The sequence below is a fragment of the Trichoderma gamsii genome (genome assembly GCF_001481775.2).
Source record: "Trichoderma gamsii strain T6085 chromosome Unknown Scaffold_30.2, whole genome shotgun sequence".
In the NCBI taxonomy this organism is placed as follows: domain Eukaryota; kingdom Fungi; phylum Ascomycota; class Sordariomycetes; order Hypocreales; family Hypocreaceae; genus Trichoderma; species Trichoderma gamsii.
Genome location: NW_020171367.1, coordinates 323391 through 342023, shown reverse-complemented (window position 1 = coordinate 342023; position 18633 = coordinate 323391). Strand labels below are relative to the sequence as shown.

General features: G+C 47.5%; 8 protein-coding genes across 8 annotated transcripts; 4 read left to right on the top strand and 4 right to left on the bottom strand.

Moving 5' to 3' along the window:
* Nucleotides 1-1134: 1134 nt before the first annotated feature.
* TGAM01_v207862 (hypothetical protein) lies at nt 1135-2211 on the top strand (the record flags this gene model as incomplete). Its single annotated transcript, XM_018805276.1, has 1 exon — nt 1135-2211. One exon carries the CDS (start codon nt 1135-1137, stop codon nt 2209-2211), a length of 1077 nt encoding a protein of 358 aa, XP_018661447.1.
* A 483-nt stretch (nt 2212-2694) lies between these two features.
* TGAM01_v207861 (hypothetical protein) lies at nt 2695-3965 on the bottom strand (the record flags this gene model as incomplete). The annotated part of the gene is made up of 4 exons (XM_024550190.1): nt 2695-2932; nt 2994-3433; nt 3503-3717; nt 3770-3965. The coding sequence occupies 4 exons, from the start codon at nt 3963-3965 to the stop codon at nt 2695-2697; spliced, it is 1089 nt and encodes a 362-aa protein (XP_024405085.1).
* Nucleotides 3966-6004: 2039 nt separating this feature from the next.
* Nucleotides 6005-6634, bottom strand: TGAM01_v207860 (hypothetical protein; the record flags this gene model as incomplete). The annotated part of the gene is made up of 1 exon (XM_024550189.1): nt 6005-6634. One exon carries the CDS (start codon nt 6632-6634, stop codon nt 6005-6007), a length of 630 nt encoding a protein of 209 aa, XP_024405084.1.
* A 989-nt stretch (nt 6635-7623) lies between these two features.
* On the bottom strand, nt 7624-9177 carry TGAM01_v207859 (hypothetical protein; the record flags this gene model as incomplete). The annotated part of the gene is made up of 1 exon (XM_018805278.1): nt 7624-9177. The coding sequence occupies one exon, from the start codon at nt 9175-9177 to the stop codon at nt 7624-7626; it is 1554 nt and encodes a 517-aa protein (XP_018661449.1).
* Nucleotides 9178-10867: 1690 nt separating this feature from the next.
* TGAM01_v207858 (hypothetical protein) lies at nt 10868-12700 on the top strand (the record flags this gene model as incomplete). Its single annotated transcript, XM_018805279.1, has 1 exon — nt 10868-12700. One exon carries the CDS (start codon nt 10868-10870, stop codon nt 12698-12700), a length of 1833 nt encoding a protein of 610 aa, XP_018661450.1.
* A 62-nt stretch (nt 12701-12762) lies between these two features.
* On the bottom strand, nt 12763-13386 carry TGAM01_v207857 (hypothetical protein; the record flags this gene model as incomplete). Its single annotated transcript, XM_018805280.1, has 1 exon — nt 12763-13386. One exon carries the CDS (start codon nt 13384-13386, stop codon nt 12763-12765), a length of 624 nt encoding a protein of 207 aa, XP_018661451.1.
* Nucleotides 13387-14314: 928 nt separating this feature from the next.
* TGAM01_v207856 (asparaginyl-tRNA synthetase) lies at nt 14315-15445 on the top strand (the record flags this gene model as incomplete). The annotated part of the gene is made up of 1 exon (XM_018805281.1): nt 14315-15445. The coding sequence occupies one exon, from the start codon at nt 14315-14317 to the stop codon at nt 15443-15445; it is 1131 nt and encodes a 376-aa protein (XP_018661452.1).
* A 665-nt stretch (nt 15446-16110) lies between these two features.
* On the top strand, nt 16111-18580 carry TGAM01_v207855 (major facilitator superfamily transporter; the record flags this gene model as incomplete). The annotated part of the gene is made up of 10 exons (XM_024550188.1): nt 16111-16140; nt 16558-16611; nt 16700-16991; nt 17042-17129; nt 17184-17244; nt 17296-17439; nt 17497-17727; nt 17788-18264; nt 18328-18394; nt 18456-18580. 10 exons carry the CDS (start codon nt 16111-16113, stop codon nt 18578-18580), a joined length of 1569 nt encoding a protein of 522 aa, XP_024405083.1.
* Between the last annotated feature and the right edge of the window lie 53 nt (nt 18581-18633).

Sequence of the window (18633 nt, the reverse complement as noted above, 5' to 3'; positions counted from 1 at the left end):
AAGTCAGGCTATTGATATTGTAGACATCATACCGAGGCTGTGAAAGGGGTGTAATTATGGGTTCCATCGGAGCTCCTTGTCCGTCAGTTCGCAGCGCTTCTTTGTTACACCGCAGGTTGGTAGTCTGTGACTCCTCCGTATCTAAATGGTAGAACAGCTAGACGCCATAATCTGCGAGATCTTTAAGGCTGGTGTTTCAATTGTAGCTGCTTATGAGTAAAACTGATTCTTGAAAGCATTTGACTTCGCCGTATCCCAGTGATTTAATGGCATCAGCGCATCGGCGGGGGATTCTGATTGACGAGTCGCGTTCAGATTCACTGCCACATTTCTCTGTGACCAAACTCAGAGGGATACCTATTTATTTCTGTTATCTTCCTTCGAAAAGAATGGTCTTTTCGCCTGCTCCGTGATTGAAAAAACCCTCAGCTAGCCTCAAGGCTTTGGTGATGGCCTCGATCCGAAACTAGCGACAGTTTGTTGCCGCCTGAATACATGCTCGTACATATTTGGCTCAGCTAATAGTCAGCAATAATTCAGCTGTTTTGGACGATGCAGGGAGCTGCTCTTGCTACTCTCCCAACCAATAGCGTGACTATCTGTGGACATTTGCTTACCTCTTTGCTTTTTATATGATCCTTTTCAACATATATCCGGCGAGAGGCTGGCTGAGTAGCCGTAAAGGCATTAGCCCCTCAGTTACAGATAATGGTGGCGCGGCTCACGACGGGCGCAGGGTGTACCTGTCCTTTACTTCCAGCGCTTCCTTTTCTCGTGGTAAGAAACATGCGAAGATTGTAGCGCAATTGAAATAGTGCTCTAGGCTTTGTTAGTAAGTTATAGAGATATCTTGCACTGCGGTTGAAACCGACGAGTTCTGGTTACGGCGGGGCCACATATTCAGCGAGCCACAGAAGCAGCTTTGCTGCTCAATCAGCTCATTTTGTTACGCTGCTGTCTTTAGCTACGTCAAATATGTAGCAGAAAATTCTCAACTGACAAGTATTTATAAGACGGTATATGCAATCGCCTTTAAAACAGTCGTCGAAAGTCGCCTGTCTGGACATCTAGGCTTAACAGCTGCGTAGCGTCAGCCAACGCCCTTCACCAGCGCTGAGTGCTATACACGGCAGGATGTCTCTTTCTCCTCTCGCCCACAGTGCTGCCAACACAATTACTCTCATCAATGACCGAAAGGAGACAGTCTTCTGTTCCATTGTGGACAGAGACTCCAGCGAGGCCTATGGCAAAGCAGTGGCTGCTGGGGCCCTTTTCCTCTCTATTCTCGGCTTGGCCTCTGGTGCCTCAACACCTTCACCCGCGCTGCTGGTAGGGCTTGGAGGCCTGTATCTGTCGAGCCAATCGCCTTTTCACAATTTTCACGCAACTCAGAGCCCTGAAATAGTCAGCAGGGTGCTTTTCTTAAATGATGTGCTCAAGCTATCCCTCGACAAGGGAAAGGCTGGCGTGATTATCCTCTTTCATATCCAGATCCACGGAACACAGGTCAAGGTCACGCAATACGAGAAGGAATGCTCATTGGACATCAACTACGTCGGAAAAATTATTGAAGGTGAATCTAACGAGAAAAAGGACTACTTTACCTTTCATGTCACTGGTACACATAAGTTAGCCCATCGACGATATTTGGCAATTCGGGGTATATCGCCAGGTGGTATTATTTCCCACTCGACTGATTCAGATTGGAAAGACATTCCTGAACCAGGATCAGCCATTGTCTTCGACTCTTCTGGAAAACTGGTGAGCTACTTTCCTCAGAAAAAGGAAAACCACGGCAAAGATCTTTTTGAGAAATGCACGTTTAATTTCAAAAAAGATGCCGTTCTTCAGCTAGTTCAAGGAGAGAGTGATCACATAAGCTCAAGTCTATCAGTTTTGAACCTTTCCGATGACAAGCACACGGCTGTCCTTAAGATGCATGGATGGAAATGCAACTATCTCGGCACCAAGATTGGAAACGCATTGGACAACGAGCTTCAAAAAGCCTTGGACATCATTCGCGATCATACGAAGAAGTCATACTGGGCATATCAATGGATTCGTGATTCTCAAAAAAGGAATTATGGTGACCTGTATGGTCTTACCTGGCCTCATGACGGGGACACTATATCTCGCGTCCGCAATTCAGAGTTGTTTTTCGTTGTCGAAGACAAAGATTGGACATATACATCCACTATTGTAAAGGGATGAAGATTTGGAGCATATTATTAATATTTTCTCAAAGCAACGTCATGACAATTACATGTCTAGGTTCTACTTACTTGTACTTGTGCCTGCGCTCAGTAAGCGTGTTTCAATCTTTCACTACTTGGATTGGCAACTTTAAGAAATTGCTGGGTCACTATCACAGAGTATTTGGTGAAATCAATATACTTCGGCTGATAAATAATAAAATACAAGACGAAGAAAAAGGCGAATTATAGAAATTATTGCGCGTCTGCCTCTCTTGTGTATTATAAACAATTTAGGCACATAGTAACCCACCCCCCCCCCCCCCCGCGCCCATTAGTCTACTGCAGCGCTCTATATGAAGTTGCCAGCTGCTGAGCGAGTTCAAAGTAGTGGTTTGTCGAAGTAAAGTCGTTGTCAATGCCCACAAATTTCTCATTCGTCGGTAGTTGGTTAACTTTGAGGCAAGCATACGACCCAGTACCTAAGCCATAGGTTAATAAATCATGTCTCTTTGACAAAGCACAAGGCATTCAATCTCTCACCTTCATTAACTTCGTCAAACATGGCAGTATAAATAAAGAGTGGCTTCTGTTTCATAACAGTATTGACCTGAAGTTCGTAAAAGCTTCCGTTGTCTCGTGGGAAATAGTCAAGGTGAGAGAGATCGTTGGACAGGTGGTAGTTTGAGGTACCGGGCCATGCCACGGGTACATAGCCCTTACCAAGTGAATTGGTTAACCTAAAGACAGAAAAAGCGTTAGACAGCGACCAATAGCTTCAATCTTTTTAGGACAGCTTACGTGGTATCGTTCTGTTGCCAGTGAAAGTTATAGCTCGGATATCCAGCATCGGTATAGGCGCCGATAGTCCAGGGACTGATTGCATCGGCCAATTTGTAGGTGTTTACCAAGCCGTTGTTATTACGGACATCAGCAGCCCAGGTGTTGGCCGTTCCCAGGATAACATAGGCTGGCTCGGCCTGTAAGTCTCTGACCAAGTTGAACGCGTCTGATGCACTGAGATCACGGCCAGCAACGCCGAATCCAAAGGCCATCACAACCGGCTTGCCGTTTTGGTGAACATATGCCGGAGACTGGGTGTATTTTTTGATGTTGTTAACGTAGTCGGGAATGATCTTGTTGGTGACACTTGCTTGTGACGAGTTGCCGCCGCTCAAGTCATACTCGACAGCGAAAACGCGACCGTACTTTTCAGCAGAAGCTTGAACTAAATCCAAGACCTAGTTGATATTATTTAGCTGCCAGCGCCTGTGAGACTGTATGATGAGATTAGATGTCTGAGCACTAACAGTTAAAAACGTAGCATCGCTCAAAGCGCCATAAAAGCGCTGAACGAACACGCCATCAATGCCATACTGCTGCATCCATTTAAAATGCAGATCTACCACTCCAGCACAGGTGTTGTCGTATAATTTGGCAGTCGTTCCATTCGCATACTTGAACTGAGTGTCGAAAAGACACTCAGAAGGGTACGCACTTGTGTCAGGGAAGAAGTCAAAGACGGCTAAAAGTTGTTTTTAGTAAAAAGTCTTCTAAACTTTGAGGGATCGGCGCACCATTTCCAGGCCCTGGTACTCCACCATTGGTAGACCAGTGTGTGTTAAGTCCTTTGCCCGGAGAGCGGAACCAGCCTTGGTATCCAAACATGTATTTGCCCTGGATCGTTGAAGCATCTACGGCTGCAGCCGCTCGAGGCACGAGGGCCTCGGCAGCCGTAGAGAGTGCAGAAATGAAGAGCAACTGTGTACGCATATCTTATACCGAAACGCTCAACTGGGACGATGTAACAAACAAGTAAAAAATTTGAGGACAGAGGCGTCGTTAAGTACCCAAATAGCAGATGCTTGGAGGCTTGCAGCCGGCTGGATCAGGGGAATGAATATACGAAGTAACGATGACTAGTCTGCAGCGAGTAAACGGGTAACTTCCCGTGAGAGATTAGCTTGCATTTTTCTGGTCATACCTCCACACAAGATGCACATCAGATGTTATAAATGTCTAAGTAGATAACGTTTTTGCTACGTAGAGTGAATGGATTACTTCATACTAGCCACAAGCAAGCTAGAGTCAGAGAATATGGTGACATTGTTATTACTAGAGTGCGATGAACGATATGTCCGATATCTAAATTTGAAGTACCTGAGCTACCAACTGATGGTGTTTCCAGGCAGTATAACGGGTACATTTGCAAGGATCTGCCTTGCTTGGACAAACTTGAGAAAGAATTAGCGACTTGCCCACTGCACGGCCAATAGCGTTGCCTCCCAGGAAGACACAGAGCAATTGTCAAGCTCGTACTCTGCAGCAATTTCCGCGTAAGAATTAAAAGTTCAGGGATTGATCGGCAGTTTTTCCCGTAGTCTAGCCTTCAAGAGAAATGACTTTCCTGTTTAGGCATTTGACGACTTCCCAAGCTGACTCAAAACTTACGGCATTTGAGCCTAGCTGTCCATATTTAGGTCTGAACAGTGGGTTGTCTAACTACACACAGCTCGCGGTGTAATTGCTCCTTACCAGACAGAGACTTGTTACTATATACGGAATCGTACTATGGAATCATCGCTGCTGTATTCGCTTGTACCTGTTCAAGACTTTGAAACAGTGGGCTGCATTGCAGCGATGTCTATTTTGGCCAGCCAAAGTTGTTGGCGTGTGTGATGACACTGTTGTGTAGAGTGCATGAACCTAGGTCGGCCCAAGTCAGCTGTATGCTTATGTCTCTGCTTTAATAGAGGAGAACTTGTTGCTTAGATTACACGTATTAATAGTAGGTGCGGTGGCATACGGTGGCACCTTAGATGGACTTCGCCAAAGAGCAACAACTCCAAAAGTTCAAAAAGTAGAAATTAAACAACACAGAATATGGACAGTACGACTACAGTGTTTAGGTTAATAGATGGCTGGGCGTTGACTAAATCAAATGACCCTGATCCGATTGGATGACCTTGATCAGAATGAATCTAGGTCCTCCGGCTTGATAATGGTCATCTAGTTGAATCAAAGTCATTTAATTCAATCAAAGTCATCATGTTCGATTAGGGCAATCCAATTTAATCAAGGTAATCCTCTTCAATCCAATTCAGTCAAAGTTATCTAAATCCTCCAGCTTGTAAGTGATACCGCTGGGTAATAAAGAGTCTCAGCCTTATACAGTCTCTGTAGTTCTCTATGAAGCGCTGTAACTAGGAAATACAGTAAACATACTGTACACACACCGTACAGTTTTCACTTTTTCATCCTTCATTTTTAATTTTTAAGGATTTAGAGTTATTGCACTAGTATTGCACACTTTGCGCAAGGTGCCCCCGTAAAATAGTCTTAAAGTTTATCCTTAATCTTATTTTTGTTTTTCGCACTTATTGGGTCCTGATGTCACCCAAACAGCAGAATGGTGGTAACAGCCACTATGGAGTTCTTGCATTATGATAGCTACTCATTAGGCATTCTTCTATTATAAGTAGTAAGACTCTATGCTGTTCAAGAGCTCAGGACTTGTTAGATGTTCATATGTTAAATCCATTTCTTCATCTCCCATTCAGGCCACCAGCGAAAAGTGACGAATACGAGGGTACTTGGCTAAAATGAAACACTTTTCAAGCAAAAAAAGAACAGTTAACATTCTCTAAAATACTCATTATTCCAATTACAAGTTTGTATACACGGTAGACTTTATATCGTTGCCTGAGTTCGACGGCATAGACGAGGAAATAAGTTATTTCTTAGCCGTAAATGAATCTTCTTGTAATGCTCTTTCTATTATTTGTCACAACATGTCCCGAACATATGAGAAACTAATATTGGCCACTCACCATATTATCCTTCCGGCTAAACACGCGTCTACACCCCATGTGAGGGCACTCAATAGCGGGCTGGTGTGATCTCATATGTCGGTTATAGTCTTTGCGGGTTGCGAACCCGACACCAGCGCTCTGGCACTGCTCTTTCTCGCAGAAAAAGGCCTTTTCATGGCCACGAAAGTGTTTGCGCAGGTCACACGCTCGTACAAAGATTCTTGATGATTGACATCCAGCAAAGGCACAGCGCCAGTTGCTGGCAACGTCGCGGTATCCGATGTGGTGTATATCGGCAGGCTCCCAGGCTACATCTGCATCGGTTTCGGGCGACGAGAAGATGCTCTTGGAAGAGAGAGGCTGCTCTAGCTCTAGCTCTGGCTGTTTGGTTATAGACGTCGGTGTATATGAATAGTTGATAGTCGTTTGCGGGGGTAATGGCAGCTCAAATTCAAGATTGAAATCCGGCGCTGATGACGGAAGCACAGGTAGAGGAGCGTTACCTGTGAACAGTGGATCTGGGTGCAAGGAGTCGTAATAGGCATTACTCGCTATTAGTGGACTGCTTTGAGAATAAAAAGAAAAGTCGGGGGTTGTTGAGCATAAAACAGGAAGAAGAAATTCGTCCATTATATGGAAATATTCAATACTAAAACGACTTGTGGATTTTTCTACGTTACCACAAGGAGTTGAAGTTGAAAGTTATATATATTCAGCTATGATCCATTGCGGTAGATCTGAAAGCCACGAGATCAAGAAGACAATGGGGTTATACTCGGCTTCGTTTATCCTTGTTCGGTTCCGAGTTTCGATAAGGATACAATAGTACCTAGTGATCGGCACTCGCGTGCCGAAGGGGTTTGGCAGGGGTTAAAAAACAAGCGACTGCTATACACCGGTTTCTGAACATGATCATACGTGTACCAATGAGGATTTTGATATGGGTTTAGACAAGGGCTTCCTTTGTACCAAGACTACCTTAGGTGTAGTTTCTTATACAAAGCACTAGCTCCGGGAATATTAAAGCCCTAGCTTCGGGAATATTGAATGCCTAATTAGACTTTTATACTCTATAGGCAGCTATACACTATATTTCAAGTAATTCACTCCAAGGTGGCAGGCGGCCTGCAAAAGAACCAAGACCGCAAAAGAGTATACCCAAATAAGGAAGGATAATATGCGCATCTATTCAAAGGATTTAGCGTGGACAGTTTATATACGTGTCAAATTTCGTTTACTAACCGTTTCTCTAGTCTCGGGCAGTTTGCAGACGACCCGAGTGGCAAAGTGGCGTGCAATGAGGATTGCCCCTGCCGAGGAGCTCAACTATATTCCAGCTATACTATCAGGAATACCGTATTTAGCCTATAACCTCACCAAGTTGGCCTGTGGATCTCATCCTGTTTTTGGTCCCCTATTTTCCATTGATAGTAAGCAGCTAACTGTATGTATATAATTAAGCGAGAAAATCAAGGAGATCCGCAGGCGAATTTGGTGAGATTAACCCTGTATTTACGGCTCCTTGGCGGAGGCTAGCACTAGTTGCATTCCTCCACAATCCCTTGTAGCAAGTAGAGATGCAAGGAGTCTTATCGACTAACCTGGCAACCTGGTAAACATCACTCCCAAAGTGACTCCAAGACTGCACTTAGGTTCAGTTCAACCTCTGTAAACACAGGCGCTAATTCCTTGCAGCTCTCAGTATCCTCGAGAAAAGGCGCAATATGGCCGTAAATCTCCCCGAGCACTCGATGTACACCCTTGGAATCATACGGCCTTTCTCTTACCACCCCCACCTGCTTCTCGCGTAACATGAGCGAATGAGATTGCTGTTTTTCTCGCCCGCCATTTGTCTCTTTCTTTGCATAATTAATCCCTGCATCAAAATCCTCTCGCAAGGCGGACAGCTGCTGCGACATCGGTGCAAAGGCCACAGCGTGTTCCCCATGAGCCCAGCTCGCCAACAGCTGAGCCAAGCGGTTTACCAACTTGCTCAGCACTTCCATGCCATTGATTAGCGTACCAGGCAGTATAACAGATATAATGGCAGATTCAGCTTGCATGGAAGACAGGTTTGCAATACTGTAGATACCGGGACAATCGTACGGTAGCTCGAGGAGAGACGCTGGGGTCTCTGACGGCGACGCTGACCCTTGCCTTTCTTTTTGGAAGCCTTTGGACGAGAATCGGTATCCAAAAGTTGTCCCCAGGAATCTATCGAGTTCCCAAAGTGCACTTTTCTGTATCTCTGCCTTTCGCTGAGACGAGTAAGGATCACTGGCGAGAATTGCGTCTGGCCAGGGTCCCCCAGTCCTCTCCCCCGCGTCTCTGCTCAGACGAGACCGTATGTCCAAGGCCAATGAGGAAAACTCAGTCATATCTGACGGCAGGGCGCCATATTCAGGGCTAAAATAACCAGGGTATTCGACATGAAATGGCGCCGGGGCCGGAAAGTGTTGCAACCGTATTTCGGCTTTCGGAACAATCGCAATCGCACAGCGCTGCGGCTGAAAAGGCTGAATCTCGATTCGCAATGATTCCACCGGCATCTGAAATCTTGCAGAAATCATCCTCAGGGATTCCCATACAGCTGCCAAAAGACGACTATATCGTATACGATCCAGTGAAAACGGATCTTGCTCTGAGTCGCATTGGTGGCTTGATACTTCAGCCCTATCAAACGTGCCGTGTGAAGCTGAAGATAGCCAGTATCTGATAGTATGGTCGTTTTTCAACTTCTCTTCCGAGTATCCAGATCCTTTGCCGGCCTCGTGATCTGATTGCTGCCCAATGGCCTCTTTATTGGCATTGGGTGCGACAGCTAATGAAGTTACATCTGAGTTTTGTTGAGGCACCTTGGGTGGTTCCTCATTGCCACCATCGGGACATAATGTCCAGATGGGCTCCACGGGGACGGCCGATGGCGACTGTTTTTCGACGTTCAATTTGCCGTCGGCGATCGGGAAAAGGAAAGCTCTGTCGCTGCTGGCGGTGATGAAGCCCAAATATTTCGAACTTATTGCAGCCCGAACAGCGAGAGCGAGTTGTCGGACTTTGGAAAAGAAAATTAGAAAAGTCACCAAGTTCATGGAATGGACTCGGAATCCGGCTTTCAGTTCTATGGCAATCTGATTCCTCATCGTGGGGTATTTAGCTACCCCGGCCTGCATCATATCATCTGCGTGGATTATGTGTTGATCGAGTATGGGAAACGATGATGGCACTATGCCCGCAAACCTCGAAGACTCCTTGGAAGATGAAAATGCGATGGCAAAAAGTCTGCTGTTGGACTGGATGGAGACTGTTCCATCTGCAGACAAAGCAATCACGCCGCACGAGGATCTCGGATACAATCGAGCCGAGTCCAAGACCACGCCACGTACAGTGTCGTCGAGGGTCTTGCCGCTGTCGTAATTGGCGGCTATTTTGCCTGCAATGCCAGACTTGAGAATGGCTTCTCCGGTGCCGCTGCTGTTGGTTCTGCCAAGTCAGGCCTGTAAGATCACTAAACAGGGGGGGTTGGCTCAATAGAAGCTCACCAAGCGATGGCAACACGCCTATCAGCCAAGATCCCCGCACCGAGGACGGCCGTATCCCCGACTCGCCCGTTGAGCTTGAAAGTCATGCCTCCAGTGGTATTTGCAGCCGCCAGATTGCCGTGCAAGTCCAACGCCACCGCTCCCGCCGTCCCATGATCCTCCTCGAGCGCCTTGACCCTCGCTATATTCGCCTCCCAGTACTGTTTCCGCTTCGGTGTGGTAAAAAATGAGTTTTCCACGGCCTCAAGTCCCATTTTGGAGGCTAGGTCGTCCGCGGTCTTGCCATATATGAAAGCCGGCGATGCACGGGAGAGCAGCTTGGAGGCCAGCCGGACGGGATTCTTGGTGCGCTGCAAGCCAGCAACGGCGCGATATTCGAGCGTCTTGCCATCGACAACAGCTGCCTCTAGCTGCGTGAGAGACGCAATAGAATTAGCACGAATAAATTCAAGATGGTTCTCCTGGCAAAGTCAACAAACGCATCTTCGCCGTACCTCGTGAATGCCGTCGATATTCAGGGCGGACCCACGTCCCGCATTGAACTCTGGATAATCTTCCAGGGCCGCTACAGCGTCTGTAACGACATCAACGGCGGTCTCTCCTCTTGCGAGCGCGGCCTCTGCTTTGGCAACGACAGACTCCAAGAAGCGCTGCGTATTCTGCTGTGTTGAAGCGTCTCCGATCCACGACTCTGCCGCTCCGGCATGCAGCACGACGGCATAGGCAGGATTTACGAGTTGTTCAGCCATTGTCAGTCGATATTAGGGATGATCTGGCGGACCGAGTGAATTGGTGAAAACGGATTCGACACTTATCTCTCACTGTCCCTCTGAATCTCTCGAAGCGAGAAACAGTAAGGGGTAGAATTTACTATACCGTCGTCGTTGTTGTCATTTGATTTATTAAATCGCGCTCATGTTCCGCTGGCGCACTCCATAAGACGAGGCCACCCATAGGGCGAGGCCACTCAGCTGACGCTTGTGTGGACAGGTTAGGCGATCCGACGAGGGTTTCTTGAGAAATTCATTCATCGCCATGGTGAGCTTGGCCAGTTACTCTATTTATTTCATATGATATTAGTGACTGGGGTAGTAGAAACAATAGTACCAAAACTATTCTAGAGAATGCCAAGAAATGAAGCCAAGATGCATTATACGCCGTCATCATCAATACCACCTTAGTGCATCCCCACGCAGTGTCCACTGCTATTACGGGATGTATATTACAAGTAGTTTGCCAGTCAGTAGTTGATCTTCAAATTTATTTCAACGTATTGTCTTAGCTGCTGCGAATACCGTTGCATCCAAACTAAATACCTTTAGAGATGGCTTACAATGAGCAGAACCAAACCTTCTCACTCTTGAAAATCCCCTTACACAAGGATAAAGATGCTTTGAAGCATTTGATATCGCTCTTACAGCATCGTCACTGCTCAAGTCAATTGATACAGCATATAACCGCCCTTCATGACGAACCCCAGTCATCCACTATCGCTCTTGTCGGCTCCTCTATCGATGGCTATCTTGTCAGGTCGGACATCGTCTCCTTTCGCCTTCAGCATGTCCAGTCTATTCCAACAATCTACGACATAGCGATGCCATGCTCATGGATGCCAGCAATGCCAACAGAGATCCAAGGACGTCTCCCTGCGGCTGGAGACCTTGACTCACTCCTGGAGTCAACCATCAGCATTGCCATCATCCAGGGACCTGATCAGAGCAGCCTCGATTCCATCTTCACCCGGCTGTTCGAAGAGCTAAACAACAAATTGAACATGCCCATGACTCTCACTGAGCCTCCCGTAACTAGGAGAATCTGTGTTGTAGGCGGAGGATACAACTACAGCTTCCGCGCAGACCTGTTCAAGGGAGCAGCAGCAGTTGGTGTGAAGCTGGTCATCGTCGATAAGCCAGGACACTGGGTTCAGCTGCTAGAGGGTAATGAGTGCGAGGCTTTTTTGCCCATCGACATGACTCGAGATGAAGGCTTTAGTGGTCGCATTGTGGCCAGTTGTCGAGCATCAGGGCTGCAATTTGATGGCATCACTACATACGCTGATGACCTGCGTGTGCCAACTGCACGGGCTGCCCAGGAGCTCGGCCTTCCAACAGACTCGCCAGAAGCATTGGAAATATGCACAAGTAAAGACAAGTTCCGTCAGAACTTCCCCATCGAAGGCTATCCGTCTCTCTGCGTCTCCTCAATGGCCGAGTTCCATGCTAGGGCTGACGAGCTGGTGCCCCATTTCCCCTTCATAATCAAACCTCGAAACGGAGCAAACTCGGCCGGCGTTGCCAAAGCCGAAACGCTTGCTGAGGCTGAGAATCTTGTGGAGGCGACGATTCGCTCTGGTTCTGCCGCACTGGTGGAAAAGTATATTGATGGACCCGAGGTTGATATAGATTTTGTCTTCATCGACGGCGAGGTTGCATTCTGCGACATCACTGATGAGCCGCCGTGTACGGCCGAGTTATTTGGTCCTGAAGATGCACCCGCCTCTTTCATAGAGTCCAAGGCGATATATCCCGGCATGTTACCGCCCTCTGAACATTCAGTTTTGCGTGAGACAGCGCTGGCAGCACTGACAAAACTCGGCTTCAAGCATGGCGTGTTCCACATGGAGGCCCGTGTCATTGACTCCTCCATGCAATGGAGTCGTGGTAAAGATGAAAGAAAGCTCCCCTATCTCGAAAAGAAAGCAACGGAAAAAGAAGTGCAGCCGAGGGCCATGCTTATAGAGATCAACCCGCGCACGCAGGGCCACGCCTGTACAGCAGCTATCACATCCTGCTACGGCATTGATTTCACCTTGCTGCAACTTCTCCTTTGTATAGAAGACACACATCGTGCGCGCCTTTTATCCGTTCCATTTACGGACTTGAAGAATACGTGTTCAATCGTCGAGTGTATGATTACACCGCGAGAGGGCGTCTTCCACGGGGAAAATATGTTTGATGATCTGAGAGGCAGGCTGCCCCATTTGATGGAGAGAGTTGTAGACGAGGTCATATTTTACAAAGACGGCGACACTGTCAAAGACCCCAGCAAGCGGGCTTCGTGGTTGGCATATTTCACTGTGAAGAGTGAGGAAGGGCGGGAGGATGCCATGAGAATTGGCGATGACATTAGAAAGAATTTGAGATATGAAATTGTCTAAGTTTTAGAATAACAAATATTATTTTCTACGAGACCATTGCCGCTCGTAGGGGTAGTCAAGACTCAATTCACTACAGCTTCAACATAGCCTGCTAACTCGGGAGACGTCTTTAGAAGATGGTCCATGATCCTCCTTGCTGCATCTTCTGCCGAAAGCTCAGACACATCCAACCTTAGCAGTGCAGGATGGTTATCAAATTCATACAATTGACCAGCCCTAAACCGCTTCACCAACTCTACATCAATCAGCTTCCCATGGCTTGCCCGCCCATCCTCCACCAACCGCGTCAGATTGGTCTCCTCATCACAAGATAACATGATTGGTATAAAATCACATCCCCGTATCTTCGCACACTCCACATACTCCTGACAGACAGCTGTACCGAGCTCGTTGGATGTTTGAAAGTCTGTAAAGATGTATGCAGCAGAGTGTGTGGCCGGCGCATGGATCAGTGAGTTAAAGATGGCCAAGCGGATCTGCTGACGGAGATCTTGATAGCCAGCTTGCTCGCGATGTAAGACGGCATCCGCAGGGTTGATGAGGAGATGGTTGTGGACGACTTTCAGGGAGGAGGGCTGGAAAAAGCTGGCGAGAATTCGCGCTATCGTCAGCTTTCCTGTTCCTGGAAAGGCATTGAAGTGGATGACAGGAAGAGGCCGATGTGAGTTGGCGATGGCATCATCCATTGTTGCTTGCTTCGTCGGAGGCTTGAGTATTCGTAGGTGGAAAGTGGCAAAAGAGTCCAAGATTATTGGATTAGTAGTATGAGTAGTATTGTACACCAATACACTGTTTACTAGGCAAATCGTGACACTTTTGAGTCGGCTAATTGCGTACGGCTTTTGGCGCGATTTCAGTCTTCTCAACACTCGCTTGAATAATTGAATCTTTCCGCTTCCAACAGGTTGTTTTATGAAAAGCCGACACGAATAGTCCACTATCAAGATGACGAGAGAGGAGCTAGTGGGACAATACAGGTAGGCACGAGCCTGAAATTGAAAAAAACTCCAAAAGCTCCGGAAACGGGAATCACGACATCGCGATAGCCAAAAGTACGGTGAGAAATACTACGTGCCCCACCTGCAAAGGATCTTGTATGTAAAAGGCCACCCATAATGCACGGCTGATCGGCAACAAACCCCAGATCCTCGCCACGCAGCTATTTACAAGGACCCCTGGACGATTTGGGCAGCCTCCTAGACGAATCGGGCAAGAGGTCACTTGGGCAGCGCTGCGTCAGCCTGAAAGGCCGCCAACACGGCACGGTAAGATGACGAGAATGGGAGGGTTGCACAGCGGCCATGCCGTATGGAACGGGAATGGTGTAAGTGGTTGTGATGGCCTGGAGTATGGGCTCGGTGCAAATTGGAAAGGTCACCATCAGAACACGGCGAGATGATGAGCTTCTGGGGAGCTGTATCGTAGCTCGGGAGCGTTGTAGCTGCGTGGCGGAAACGACACTTCTCGTCTTGATCTACCCGCGATAACTGATCATGCTTCTATATAAGGTGCCGCAATTGCCTCCAGACGGCCTGTATCAATCAGCAGTATCTTTCTCATTTGAGTCTTCTCTACCCATCCTCCAATACTTTTCAAGTATCTCAGTTTGACACAATGGCTCCCGCCACTCTGATTTCGTCCGAAACCCCCAACGACAACAATGTCGTTATCCAAACCAAAAAGAATGGCGTGCAGTCAAAGAGTGTTGTGCCCAAGCTCTGGCAGAACCCTCAGACATTCGCTACCAAGGCCATTCAAGACCCGTGGTATACAGCCATGTTTGGTCTCCAAAGCACCTTGTTTCACTCGTCCATTGACTTCTTCCACCGCCATATGGGCTACAAGTATCTCATCGTGCCCATCACGACCAACAGCATCAGCTCTCCCATGGGGCTCGGGTCCGACTCGCAGCCCGTCAGCATCGAGTTGCACGGCGAGCAGACATACATTGCCGACTCTCAGCAGTTTGTGCTTGAATACGCTCTGCGGCTTCAGGATGGCCTCGCAGGCTCATACTATGTCGGCACCTCGTGCCGTGGAGAGGACCCAGACGCCACGCACTTGAACCAGTTTTGCCACGTCGAGTGCGAGCTGCTCGGCGGGCTTGATTCCGGCATGAAAGTGGCCAACGACTACGTCGTGTCGCTTACTGAAAGTCTCCTCCGTGAGCACGCTGACGCTATTCGGGCCTACGCAGGCTCAACCAGCCATCTGGACTCTCTGATTCAGCTGTACAAGAGCAACGGCAACGCGTTCCCAACCATCACCCTCGACGAGGCCCTGGCCCTGCCTGAAATGACCGACGACATGTGGAAGTACGCCGTCGAGGGCGAGCCCCAATTCGGCCGCTCACTGACCCGCAAGGGAGAGCGCATGCTGATCGAGAAGTACGGCGGTGCCTGCTGGCTGCTGGAGATGGACCACCTCAGCGTGCCTTTCTACCAGGCCTATACTGATGACGGCTTCAAGAAGGCTCGCTGTGGTGACCTCCTGCTCGGCTTGGGCGAAGTTGTCGGCTGTGGCCAGCGCCATCAGACGGAAGAGGAGGCTCTCCAAGCTCTGGCTCAGCATGAAGTCGACCCGCAGGAGTACGCCTGGTATCTGGAGATGCGCCGTACGAAGCCCCTGACCACTACAGGCTGGGGAATCGGAACAGAGCGATTCTTGAGCTGGGTCATGCAGCACGACGATATCCGGGACATTCAGCTTCTTCCCCGACTCAAAGGTGTTGAATGCAACCCTTGAGATAGATGAGGTCGCGGTAGCTTGGAAGAGTTTGGAAAATTTCAATAGATAGGTTCGGATTTGAATTTTAATGTATATACCTAGTTCGCAGTTCTTATCTCATTTGAATAGCACAAGTACGTAAATCGTTGAAAAGGTTATTCTTCATCGCTTGTCTGAAACTCATAACTCTCTACTATTTCTCTCTCTGTCTCCGAGAGTTTTAAAATCTATTAGAGACATCGGCACTCTGGATTGTACTTCGTAGGAACGTGCACACGTGCTCGTGTTCCAGCTATCAAAAGACTTCTCTGGTCCTTCCCAGACAGACTCCCAAAATATACAATTAGATATCAACGTTCGTTTACTTCCGTAAAATGCGCGGCTATTAGAGCTATTAGACAGCAGTTGATGAGGATTGCATACTTCAATACAGATTGCTTACTCCTTGCTGTGTTCTGCAAAAGTCGGAACGCGTATCGCACAGACCAGTTTGTGATTACGGGGCATTTACTGTTATCCTTACAAGGTTGTATGTATCCTTGTTCGGAGCATCTGGATTCCGGCGATCATGAATCTGACTAGTAGTATTCCTCGGCGGGTGCCGTGAGCACTAACTCAAGGTCCCACCAAGGCCACCAGCATGACAAGGACTGTGCAGGGCAGGCCGCACAATTCAGGTGGCAATGCTGGCAATAGGCGCCAAGGATGCCCGCGTACGATGATGCAAATGCATGAAAACCTAAAACTTCTTTCATCTCTCCCTTTCTTCACCCTGAAACCAAGCATTTGGCGTTTCCAAGGCCAGCTGTCTGTTTTCTTACCTTCCACCTCTCTAACCACCAAATATCGCCGAGTAGGGGTATGGACAGGGAACAACGGAAAAGAGACGAAGAGTCTCTGCAGGGGCTCTTACAAGACGAAGAGTGTGAGGAATTCGAATTAAACGACAACTCGCAGGACTCTACTTCATCCAACAGCTCCAGATATGACCATGGAGACGAAAAACAGCCTGATGATAAAGGTCCTCGGTATCACCTCTCCAGTCCAAGGCTGGCCCTGCTCGTCATAGGCAAGTCTATCCCAAGTTGTTTCCAAGGCCTATCGAGCATTAGCTTGTCATTATTGCACAGGCAAGTATACGTTTACTAATTCTCGATTCAACAGCCATTCTGATATCAAATTTCGTAAGTAGTGCCAAACTCAAAACGTCTTTGTCATTGAGGGTTTACATTACAGACTATTAAATCATACATCATCTCTGACACTCTATAGTCCGCCGCCGTTGATACTGGCCTCTCAGCATCTACTCATACTGCCGTTGCCTCGGCTTTCCGCCACACGAACCTCTCATCATGGCCAGTCAACTCTTTCGTTGTCGCCTCAATGACAGTGCAGCCTCTCTATGGGCGGACTTCCGACATTGTAGGCCGTAAAGTTCCTTATTGCATTGCATCGGCACTTTTTGCCGCAGGTATCGTCCTGAGCTCGTTTGCCTTGAATTGGGAGATGTTGATTCTGGCGAGAGCGCTATGCGGCTTGGGCTCTGCTGGTGTTACCACAATGGGTATGAAAAACTAAATTGAAGAAGACGTGGTTCTACTAACCTGGACTTAGGTTCTGTTGTTCTTACCGACGCGGTTGGATTAGCAAAGAGAGGATACTACCAATCCATTAATTACGCTGTATATGGTGGAGGCGCAGCGTAAGTCTTGTCTTTGCTTCCATTTTGCTCATTAACTGACGTTGGTTTCAACAGCCTTGGGTCTGCATTTGGAGGAGCTATTGTACAGCAGCTTGGATGGGACTGGGTGTACAAAGTTAGTATCTCCCCGTCCGGATATCTCCAAGTAAAATCCTAACATACAAAGACACAAATACCCATCTCATCACTATCATTGGTTCTTTTGTGCTGCTTGATTCCCGCTCAGCACGAGACAATAAAGCAAAATTCCGGGCAATCGCGACTACAAGCAATCTTTCGAGAATTCGATTGGCGAGGATCAGCCTGTCTAGTAAGTGACAGAATGCACATGGCTTCATATAATCACAATCTAACAACCAGCACCTAGATGCTTACGCTTATCTGCTTATTTGTCTTCTTAACCTTGGGGGGCAACGTTTATCCATGGACTCATTCCCTCATTCTCATTATAGGTTTGCTTACATTAGTCTTGGCCGCAGCTTTTGTCCTCGTCGAGAGGCATGCGGTACGACCTGTCCTTCCGCTGTATCTTCTCATCCAGTTTCCTGCCTGTAATATCATGGTGACGGGTTTTCTTACATCCTTTATTAACTATTCGGTATGTCAAAGACTGTTGTCCCTCATTCGCACAAGACTTTCATTCTCATTCACTCACTAGGTTCTGTTCAACACAACACTGTTCTTCCAAACAGTACATCTGGACTCTGGCCAAGACGCTGGCTTCCGACTGCTGGTGCCATCAATTTCGTTTACTGTTGCGAGTTGTGCAACAGGATTTATCATCGCGCGGCGTGGTAGTCCCGAGCTGACACTCCAACTGGGGCAAGGCTTCCTCTTTGTTGGCACATCAGGACTGGTTTTCATGGCAGCCATGTTCCGGACGCTCAATATGCCAGGCTGGCTATATAATATTATGCTAATCTTTCCGATTGTTGGCGTGGGAATGCTGGCATCAAGCACAGTTCTCGCGCTACTAAACGTTACACCTAGCAAGGACCAAGCCGTCGCAAACGGTGGGCTGATTATGCTGAGGTCGCTAGGAATATTCATTTCAACAGCCTTTAGCACCACTGTTTTACAAAATATCTTCCTAGCTACCATCAACCTAGATCAGTATAATGAACAGCAAAAGCAGGTATGTGAAGAGCCCTGCTATATCCAGCCATTTCAAGCGTGTTTAGCTAACTGAATGAATTAGATTATAGAGACTGTCCGTCAAGAGGCAGGGGAATTACTTTCAGTTGAAGAACCCTTGAAATCGCAAAGTAAGTCGGAAAAAAATCAGCCTTCTAATTTAAATAACTGTAACTAATATATATATTATAGTTGTAACATCATATCAGCAAGCATTCACAGCTGTTTATGCATTATGTGCTATTGATGCAATAATTCTTATAACTTGTTTATGGAGGGTAAGAGTAGGAGGTTTCAACAAGGGTCAAAGTAAATAAAACAACAAAGAGCTTTGTGATATCTATTGCGCAACTCTCTCTATGATCCGCAA